The 10524-nt window shown below is 49.2% G+C and overlaps 1 protein-coding gene and 1 non-coding gene across 6 annotated transcripts; both read left to right on the top strand.

Annotated features, from left to right (window-relative positions):
- The first annotated feature begins 731 nt into the window (after window positions 1–731).
- TMEM107 (transmembrane protein 107) lies at window positions 732–4595 on the top strand. 5 transcript variants are annotated; one of them, XM_044921653.1, is made up of 5 exons: window positions 732–948; window positions 1133–1200; window positions 1304–1404; window positions 2157–2232; window positions 2514–4595. In XM_044921653.1, exons 1-5 carry the CDS (start codon window positions 862–864, stop codon window positions 2581–2583), a joined length of 402 nt encoding a protein of 133 aa, XP_044777588.1. In that variant the 5' UTR covers window positions 732–861; the 3' UTR covers window positions 2584–4595. The 5 variants fall into 5 exon arrangements, with proteins under 5 accessions (XP_044777588.1, XP_021550406.1, XP_044777589.1 ...); XM_021694731.2 differs by having other exon boundaries at window positions 2157–2253; XM_044921654.1 differs by having other exon boundaries at window positions 1286–1404.
- On the top strand, window positions 3197–3332 carry LOC123326772. Its single transcript, XR_006541314.1, has one exon. It is a non-coding gene; the product is annotated as a U8 small nucleolar RNA (small nucleolar RNA).
- Window positions 4596–10524: the final 5929 nt, after the last annotated feature.

The following is a 10524-nucleotide window of genomic DNA, read 5'->3' as shown; positions in this document are numbered from 1 at the left end:
GGAGGAGGGGGGGGAGGGGGGGGGGGGGGGGGGGGGGGGGGGGGGGGCGTCCCAGGGACGCTGTGACCTGACCCGGGGGCAGGGAGCTCGGCGAGAACTTTCCCTTCTGCAAGGATCCCAGCTGAGGGCCCAAGGTCAGTGAGGACGCTCATAGAGGTTCTTGGGCTGCAGCTGGGCCAAGTCGGGTGCCCACACTCGGAGAGATAAGGAAATCCGAGCTGAGTCTGCGTCGCCGCCAGCTCCTTGCCTCCCGGGGCGCAGGGCTCCCTGCTCTTCCGCCCGGTCACCCACTCCCTTCCCCAAACGCGCCTCTCATCCACGGGGAGAGCTGGCCATTTTCTGCCCTCTGCGATCCCTCGCCAATTTGAGCAAAGTCGTCTGGGGACTCGGTGGGGGGCGGGGGTGGTGTCAGAGAAATCAAGGAAGGTTCCGGTCCGGGGTCCTCGGATACTCAGGGACCCCGTGACCATCTAATAAGTGACAGCCGAACAATGCAGGGGCATCCGCGTCTGCTCGGGCCCAGGGCAGTGGGGAGCCACGAGGAGGCGAAGAAGGGAGAGAGAGAAGGTCCCTGCCCTAAGCCCGCACGGCGCCCCTCGCGGCCGACCCCCGACTAGCGCCACCGACCAAGGCTGCCGCCGCTCGAGAATGACTGCCCTCGCGAGATTTTCCGAGATCCGGCCGCTGCGCCGGCTGACGCGGTTGCCAAGGCAACTGGGCGGCGCCGGCGCGAGCGGGAAGGAGGCGTCCGTCGAATTTCTGCTTGCCAGCCCGCGAGACTTCAAGAGTGGCCCTTCCTGAGCTTGCAGCTCCACAGAGCGCGGCCTCCGCTGCAGTCGGCACCCCTGCCCCCGGGGGACCATGGGCCGGATCTCGGGGCTCGTGCCCTCTCGCTTCCTGACGCTCCTGGCGCATCTGGTGGTCGTCATCACCTTGTTCTGGTCCCGGGTAAGGCCCACGGTCACCCGCCTCCCGCCGCCCACCCCAATCCCACCTTAGGGGTGCTCCCAGCCCCTCCGCGCCCCTTCCCCACGACCTTACGGGAGCGAGTCCTCCCATCCCCCTCTGACCCCAGTGCTGCCCCGCAGCCCGCCCCTCTTTCACTTTCTTCCTCTCTGCCCTGCTTCCCCAGGACAGCAACATCCAGGCCTGCCTGCCTCTCACGTTCACCCAGGAGGAGTATGAGAAGCAGGACATTCAGTGAGCATTTGGGGGGCAGGGTGGTCAGAATTCAGCAGTAGCGGGAGTGGAGGGGTCTTTGAAGAAGTCCAGGAGGCTGAGCCAGCCTCTTTCCTCTCTGCAGGCTGGTGGTAGCGCTCTCCGTCACTCTGGGCCTCTTTGCTGTGGAGCTGGCGGGTTTCTTCTCCGGAGTTTCCATGTTCAACAGCACCCAGAGCCTCATCTGTATCCTTTTACGCACGGCCCGTTTCCATTTCGACTCCCTCCAGCCACCTAACTCGGCTTTTCTGGCACGATGGTGTGTGCTCTGGCGGGGGCAAACAGCCTCTCCAGTTGATAGATCTTCTTAGGCAATGTGGAAGTTTTAATACGATCTTCAATCGTTTGTTAAGCTCCCGCCATGCACCAGGCACTGGAGATCCCTAATGGGAGTAAAACACAGTTTTCCACCTTGAGGAAGAGGCAGATATTCAGACAGACATCTGTAACTCAGTGTGAGCATGTAAAGATATGAAGAAGTACTATGGAAACTCAGAAGAGACAGCAAAATAAATAAATAAATAAATAAATAAATAAGAAAGACAGAAATGAGGAAGATGGATCAGGGAAGGCCCTTGACACTTGAATTGTAGACTGGGAGGACCGGGGCGCTGCATGGTGATTCCAGCAGTGTATCAAGTCACTGTGAGCCTTCTTGTGTTCCTGGGGTAGAAGGGGAGCCTACTCCTGGACCTGAAGGGTCCAGGCTAGCCCCTAGATACCGCTATCTGGCTATCTGGCCCAGCTCTGTCTGGTCTCTACTCACGTGACTGTCCTAAAGCTCAGAGAAGTCAGGGCTTGCGGGCTCTGTCCTTTGCAGCATGGTGAGGGAGCAAGGGGTGAACCTGAGTGCAGACGCCTGTCCCAGCAACGGCCTTTTCTGGCTTATCACTACCTACTGAACCAAAGGCTTTCCTTGACTCTGGTGCATTCCCAAGCCATTGGGGCTCACTGTACGGCATCTGTAACCCTGTCCTTTTTCATATTCGAGCGTTGGGAGTGCACCACGTACTGGTACATTTTTGTCTTCTGCAGGTACGGTAGCATCCAATGTTTGGGGATGGGGGAGGAAGGTTTATTCAATCTGAAGGCTCCCCCCACCCAGGGGATATCCAGGATATCCTCCCTGCAGGATATAGCAGAACCACTCAACATGCCTCTCAGCATAATCTCTTGAAGTCCCCCTCTCCTACACTTTTGGGGTGGAGTCTCTGGTTTGGGGATTTGGGTGTTTTTGTTTTTGTTGGTTTTTTTTTTGTGGAAGGATCCTTGAACTCACCACCTACTGTCCACAGTGCCCTCCCAGCTATCACCGAAATGGCATTATTCGTCAGCGTCTTTGGGCTGAAAAAGAAACCTTTCTGATACCTTCATGATGGGAGCATAGGATTGAAGGTTGGAGGATCAAGGGACCACTCACCATTTCCGGAACAAGAAAGGCTGTCTTCAGTCCTCCCCCTTACTGCATTTGGTGGAGGATGTCAGTGTTCCTGTTAGGGTAATTATCACGCGAGTCTGGGATGATCAGCGTTTTATTTAGTGCTTTGTGATAAAATATATTTTAGAGTAAGATCAAGACTTGCGAAACGTTTAGGGGAGAATTGGTGTGGACAAACTACTAAAGAAACGGAAGGCTGTTTTCCAGCCTTGCAGACTGTAAGATCCTAGGTTTCGCTTTTATTTTGGTCATTACGGTAGCGTCTGGCGGAAGGAAGTAGGCGGGGATATGTAAATAACAAGTGCTGTCCGCCGTTAGGGTGCCAAGCTCGTGAGTGGGGCATTCTGGGAGGGATTAGTTTGTCTTTTTTTTCAGTCAGATGGGCGGGGGAAATGTTTTTTAATATCTGTAAATACATGTAGCAGTAGAATGGAAGACCCTCGATAACTTCAGTTGCTGGGGCTAGCGCGTTATTTACTCACCCTAGACGAAAGCGGCATCCTTCGCCCTGAGTAAGGAATACGCAGAGTTGTGGGTTTATCGTCAGGTGGGATAATCCTTACCTGTTCCTCCTTTGGGAGGGCAGATCGGAACATGATGATTGGAGTTCGGATGATGCGTGATTAGCGTCTCTGTGTGGCTGGGACTTGCAACACCCCGGTCGCTCCTGTCTGATTCTGCCTGACGATCTGGCTTTTTGCGTGTGTGGAAACGGGTAGATTTTGGTGTCCAAGTATGGTGTAGTCGGGTTTAGGTGTTGTGCTGACGGCGTGTTGTGGGCGGGGGGGTTGCTGGTCAGCTGTGTATCTGGGCACGGCTTTTAGGGCCACTTTGTCTGCTGCTAGGCATTTACATACAGAAGCTTTCCTTCGGGCGGGTGTCAGGTCTCCGCCGTTTGTGAGCTCCGCTCTCTCTCCTCCCTTTCCCCCCCTCTCGTCTTGGTTAACCGTAGAGAATCGATGTGTGTGTCTTTGTTCATGTTTTTCCGTGGTTGGTGTTACGAACTTTTTCTGTCTGTCCGCAGCAAGAAGGGCCACCTGTTCAGAAACCGGGGTACAGTTTCCGGGGTGGGGGGTGAGAACCCCGGAGCTCTACTTGCATGCTCGCGGAAGAAGTTACCGAAATGCACTGTCGGGCGTGGTGCAGACGCGCCAGCCGTCTGGGGGGCTGCCCTGTCCCAGGATGAGTGTTTTCAAAGCCCTATTTCCTCGCGAAGGTTCAGCTATGTGCGGTAAGGTTCTCTATTTTTTTCAGCCCTAAATAGTGGAGCCCAGGCCTTCCTAAGTAAGCAGAAGGCATCCAAGGTGGTGTCTCGCACACCCAGACCCCTTCCCTACACGCCTGTCCCCTCAGCCCTTCGTCCTGAGCGTGTGTGCAGTAGGTGCTTACTGAGCACGGCGGTGGCTCCTGAGGGAGTCGTGGTGACTGGGATCCACGCTCAGCCTCAGGCATGGCGGATACTGCGGCTCGTGAAGACGAGAAACACTTCCCCTGCGCCCGGGTACCGGAATAGCACGTCGTGGGAAGTGCCCCAGGGGAGGACTGCGGATGCTCGGGAGTGGAGACTACTTTGCCCAAGTGGGGGGCTGAGGTCCCGAGTGTGGCTGGAGCAGAGGTGGGGGGCAGATTGCCGAAGCCGAGGACGGTGGACACTGCCGGCCGCGCTTACAGGCTGCTCAGGGAGGCCACCTCCCGCTGCAGTCCGGCTGTCACTCGCGCCCACTGGTGTGCTGCGATGATTTGGGAAAGCCGACTTTTTGTCTTTCGGAAACATGGTGAGCTCTTGCACCACAGCTCTTATCAGAAATTATGTAAACTCACAAATAAATTATATTTAGAAACAGAGGTAATACGCATTTAAATAAAATTAAATTTAAAAAAACAGGTAATACTCAAAGCTCATTACTTCCTGATTATTTTTTTCTGCTTTTTTTTTAGTTTGTAGGAATTTTATTTTTATTGAGTACAGTTGACACACATGTTCCATTAGTTTCAGGTTCCTCTTTTCTACGTTTTACTGTTACCTGCTCTGGAGCTTATTTACATTTATTGTACCTGTATGGTGGAAGTGCTATAGAAGGATTGGCTACTACTTGTGTTTCTCTTCCCAACTCCTATAGATATCAAGTTGGTGTTTTGAATTTGGCCTTGGTAGGAGTATTTATACCACAGAAATTGGCAAATGCTGCATATCAGGCTTTGTTGATTGTCTAGATTTAAGAAGATGATGGAGAAAATGTTAATAACGCAGGTTAAATTTAAGGATGTCACGTCTGTTACATTGTGAATAGCACACAAAATGGAGGAAATATCCCCCCAGATGTTGAAAACTATTGTCAGATTCAGCAAAGAAGTTTGTCAAGTCATTGAGGAACGAGTGAAGTCTCAACGTATTCTCAGTGTTTCATTTTTGTCTTACTCAAAAATGTAAATAAAAATATCAACCAGCATTCATACTGGAGATAGCCCTGGAGCTGGGACACACTCCATCTATGAAGTCATGAATACAAGGGTGGAATTTACAATAAAGAATATTGTATGTTTTATTATTATTTGTAAATCCTGTGTTACACATCCTTTGACTCAGTAAGATTTATAATAAACATTCATAAATGCATACTATTTTTGGAGAACTGGTGGTGGGTTTTTTGTTTTTAAGATTTTTTTTTTTAAAGATTTTATTTATTTGACAGAGAGAGACACAGCGAGAGAGGGAACACAAGTAGGGGGAGTGGGAGAGGGAGAAGCAGGCTTCCCGCAGAGCAGGGAAGCCCGATGCGGGGCTCGATCCCAGGACCCCGGGATCATGACCTGAGCCGAAGGCAGACGCTTAACGGCTGAGCCACCCAGGCGCCCCTGTTTTTAAGATTTTATTTATTAGAGAAAGTGTGTGCACGAGAGCACAAGCAGGGGACGGGCAGAGGGAGAGGGAGAGGGAGAAGCAGACTCCCTGCTGAGGGCTCAGAGCTCAATCCCAGCACCCCAGGATCATGACATGAGCCAAAGGCAGGTCTAACCACCTAACCGACTGAGCCACCCAGGCGCTCCTGGATAGCTGGTTAAACATTCGTCAGCAGTTCCTTGCATAACTTCACCCACCTCTTGTCCTCAAACAAATCAAGATGCTGCTGGTTTCCAAGCATGGGCTCTTTTATGTGAGCCCTAGTCCAGGGCAAAGACCGTGGGAGCAAGCTGTGGAGCCCATCCAGGGTTCAAAGTGCCCCTCCCCTTCTTGGCTGTGTGATTGGCAACAGGTCACTTAACCTCTCTGTGCCTAACGTCCTTCACCCAAACTCCAGAAGTAGGTTCTACAAGAATTTCAACTTGCCGTCTCTTAGTCCACACCAGGGGCTTTGCCAGTTAGCATCAGAAATAGGTTTTCATTTTATTTTGAAGTTAGCTCATCAACCAGGATAAGCCAGTCACAGAAGACAAATACTGCTTGATTCTACTTCTATGAGGTACCAAGGGTAGACAGAGTCATAGAGACAGAAAGTAGAATGGTGGATGCCAGGGGCTGAGGGGATGGGGATGAGGAGTTGTTGATGGGGTAGAGAGTTTCAGTTTTGCAAGATGAAAAGAATTCTGGGGATTGGTTGTAAAATAGCATGAATGTACTTAACAGTACTGAATTGTATGCTTAAAAATGGTTAAGATGGTAAATTTTATGTATTTCTGACAGTTTAAAAATTAAATAGATGATTTGGGGCATCTGGGTGGCTCATTTGGTTAAGTGTCGGCTCAGGTCATGATCTCAGGGTCCTGGGATCAAGTCCTGCGTCAGGCTCCTTGCTCAGCGGGGAGTTTCCTTCCTCTGTCTGCTCCCCGTGCTTGTTCTCTCTCTGACAAATAAATAAAATCTTTGAAAAAAAAATTTTAAATAAAAGGCCAGTGGGGGAAAGAAAAATTAGTCAATAAAGGTTATTAGAAAATTGAGTAGCACTGGGTATTTACCCTAAAGATACAAATGTAGGGATCCGAAGGGGTACGTGCACCCCGATGTTGATAGCAATGTCCACAATAGCCAAACTGTGGAAAGAGCCAAGATGTCCATCAACAGATGAATGGATAAAGAAGATGTGGTATATATATACAATGGAATATTAGGCAGCCATCAAAGGAATGAGATCTTGCCATTTGCAACGATGTGGATGGAACTGGAGGGTATTACGCTGAGTGAAAAAAGTCAAAAAGAGAAAGACATGTATCATATGACCTCACTGATATGAGGAATTCTTAATTGCAGGAAACAAACTGAGGGTTGCTGGAGTGGGGGGTGGGGTGGGAGGGATGGGGTGACTGGGTGATAGACACCGGGAAGGGTATGTGCGCTGGTGAGCACCGTGAATTGTGCAAGACTGTTGAATCTCAGATCTGTACCTCTGAAACAAATAATGCACTATATGTTAAGAAAAAGAAGAAGAAGAAGATAGTAGGAGGGGAAGAATGAAGGGGGGGAAATCGGAGGGGGAGACGAACCATGAGAGACGATGGACTCTGAAAAACAAACTGAGGGTTCTAGAGGGGAGGGGGGTGGGGGATGGGTTAGCCTGGTGATGGGTATTGAGGAGGGCACGTTCTGCAAGGAGCACTGGGTGTTATGCACAAACAATGAATCATGGAACACTACATCTAAAACTAATGATGTAATGTATGGGGATTAACATAACAATAAATAAATAAAAAAAAGAAAATTGAGTAGCCATCTGGGGGGAAAATACGGATCAATACCTTACACCACTATTACCAATAGATCAAAGGTGACTGTAAAAAAATACAAGCATAAAAGGACCGAAAGAAAACTTGACATTTTTAACCTTTTATCTTGACTAATTTCCGACCTACAGAAAAGTCGCAAAATGGTACAGATCTCCTGTATAGCCTTCATCCAGCTCCTCCAGATGTTAACATCTTGCGTGGCTGCGTCATGATTATGGAAACCAGGAAATTAGCGTTGTTGCCATACTATGACCTCATCGACAGCTCTGATGTGAATTTTGCCAACTTTCCCACTAATTCCCCTTTTCTGCCTCAGCCTCTAAATCGGGATTTCACGGGACGCCTGGGTTAAGCATCTGCCTTCAGCTCAGGTCATGATCCCAGGGTCTTGGGATCGAGTCCCGCATCGGGCTCCCTGCTCCGCGGGGAGCCTGTTTCTCCCTCTCCTGCTGCTCCCCCTGCTAGTATTCTCTATCTCTCTGTGTGTCAAATAAATAAATAAAATCTTTAAAAAAGTAATAATAAATAAATCAGGATTTCACACGGCATTTACTTGTCACTCTTAGGCTTTTCAACCTGAGACCGTCCCTCGGTTCCTTTTTTTCTGACTTTTACCATCTTGACACGTTTGGAGAGTCCTGGTGAGTGGTTTTGCCGAATGTCTCTCCATTTGGATTGAGGGTATGCATCTTTGGCAAGAATACCACAGCAGTAAATAGTTTGGAATGAAGAGGACTTTTCTGAGTATGAAAACAAAACGCAGAAGTCCTAAAAGAAAAGCCTGATGCATTTAAATATGGATTAGAAACGCGAAAAGTATGCATGGTAAAAAATCATAAGCAAAAGCTAACAGATAAATGACAGTCTAGGGAAAATATTTATAATTCATATTGCAGAGAAAGAGCTAATTTTGAAACATGAAAAGCTACAAATCTATAAGAAATATACCAACAGGGCTCCTGGGTGGCTCAGGTAGTTAAGCGTCTGCCTTCAGCGTGGGTCATGATCTCCAGGTCCTGGGATCGAGCCCCATGTCAGGGGCTCCCAGCTCGGCGGGGAGTCTGCTTCTCCCTCTACCTTTCCCCCTTCCTGTGCTCTCTCTCTCTCTCAAATAGATAAATAAAATCTTAAAAAAAAAAAAAAAGAAATATACCAATAGTTCAATTATAAAGGATAGAAAAATTATATGGATATTTCACAGGAGAGGAAATATAAAGAACTCTCAAATAGATGAAAAGATGCCTAAACTCATTCACCGTAAGAGAAATGCAAATCGTGTTTAACTTAATTTGTAATGCCCAAAAAGTTTCATTAAGAGTTGAAGAGGGTATGGGTTTAAGGAAACAGGCCTCACCTCTTTGTTGGTGGGAGTAAAAATGGGTAACACACCCACAGAGCCCGATTTGGCAATAGTCACAGAAATCAAAAGCAATCAAAATCACCAATACTCCTACCCTTTTGACCTAGGATTTTCACTCCTAGGAATTAGCCCTGCATATTTGCACATAGGTGAAATGGGAACATGCAGATTATTCTTTACAGCTTTGCTTGAGTTGGCAAACTGTCAACAGGAGATTGGTGGAATTATGTTACGATGTAATACTAGGCAGTCAGGAAAGAAACCACCTCCAAGAGGGGTCCTGTCCCTCCCTCCCTGGCTCAGTGGGAGGAGCATGGGACTCTGGATCTCAGGGTCATGACTTTGAGACCCACATGGGGTGCAGAGTTTACTTAATAAAAACCTTAAAAAAAAAAAAAAAACAATCTCCATCTGTTAAGTAACAAAAGGACCTTGTGGAATGGTTCCTATGGTTTGCTTCCATTTGGGTAAAAAGAGGAAACCATGGGCCCTGCCCCTGTCTGGAAGGTCTGGAAGGAGGCCACGGTAACTGGGAAGATTGGTGTCGAGGACAGAAGCTGGAGGGGACCAGGGAGACAGGGCAGGAGGGAGATTTTCTCCAGGTGCTCTTCTGAACTTGCGGAATCTTGAAGCACTCGCATTATTTGAAAAGACAAAACTATAACATTTTTAAAGAATGTGAGCCCGCAGCAGCTGATGTTCCCTGCCTGGAAATGAAGCTAAGTCAGAGTCCAGCAAAGCTTAGAAAGGGAGAAGCAGATCCCCGATGACATCACGTGAGTGCCTGTTTCCTGCTATTTCCAGTGAAGTTGCAGCACAGGAGAGCGCTCAGATTCTCCTTCTTGGCTGAAATCTGTTTGAGCCGTGTTGGCAAGTGTCTTGATTGTTACTTCCCTCAAAGATCGCGATGTTTTGGGTTATTGTCTCTCTTTCTCTCTCTCTCTCTTTTTTTTTTTTTCAGCTTTATTGAGGTCTAACTGACAAACACACTGTGTTTTGATGATCTTTCCTGTGTATTATTGTAGCTCCCGGGGCCCGCACAGTGCCTGGCGCAGTGGAATGAAAGAGGTTTCATCCCACCAATGAGGAACATGAGGCTGAAGGAGAAGGCCATTAACTTCACACAGAGACGGAGATCTGGGGCTAGAACCCAAGTCTCCTGGCTGTCAGGCCAACTCACTTGACTCAGTCTTCACTGAGGGGTGCCTGGCAGCCTCAGTCCATAGAGCCCGCAATGCTTGATCTGGGGTTGTGAGTTCGAGCCCCGTGTTGGGTGTGAGATTACTTAAAAAAAAAAAAAGCCAGCAAGTCTTCATTGAGCATCTTCTACCTGCCAGGCTCTGGACATGGTGTGTGAGATGGAGGGGAAGTAAGGATGTGGCCCCTTCCCCCACAGTCCGGAGCCCCCCTGCCAGTTCCCCCCAACACACACAGAGGAACCTGTAAACCCCAGTGAGTCTCTAATGAATAGAGGGTTGCAGTCAGGATTTGGGACCAGGGGGCCTCCCAGGTCCAGAAGACTGTGATAGGCCTGTGTCTTGTCGTACCCACACGGGGCTTTCCCACCACCCATGGTCCCAAATGCCCACCAGCCCAGACAGGGCTGTCCTCACGGGGAACAGTGGGCACACAGGCCCTGCCCGAACCCATTCTCCCCAAACAGGTGCCTAGGCACGCACCATTAGCAATCCATTTGCCTGCTCTGCTGGGTTGGCGTTTACAACACTCCTGGCCAAAACCTTAGTCCACTGTCGTTCATTATTCATTCGCCAGCCTTGTTTCTGGCACT

The sequence above is a fragment of the Neomonachus schauinslandi genome, chromosome 15 (genome assembly GCF_002201575.2).
Source record: "Neomonachus schauinslandi chromosome 15, ASM220157v2, whole genome shotgun sequence".
Taxonomy (NCBI): domain Eukaryota; kingdom Metazoa; phylum Chordata; class Mammalia; order Carnivora; family Phocidae; genus Neomonachus; species Neomonachus schauinslandi.
This window is presented reverse-complemented; position numbering and strand designations above follow the sequence as displayed.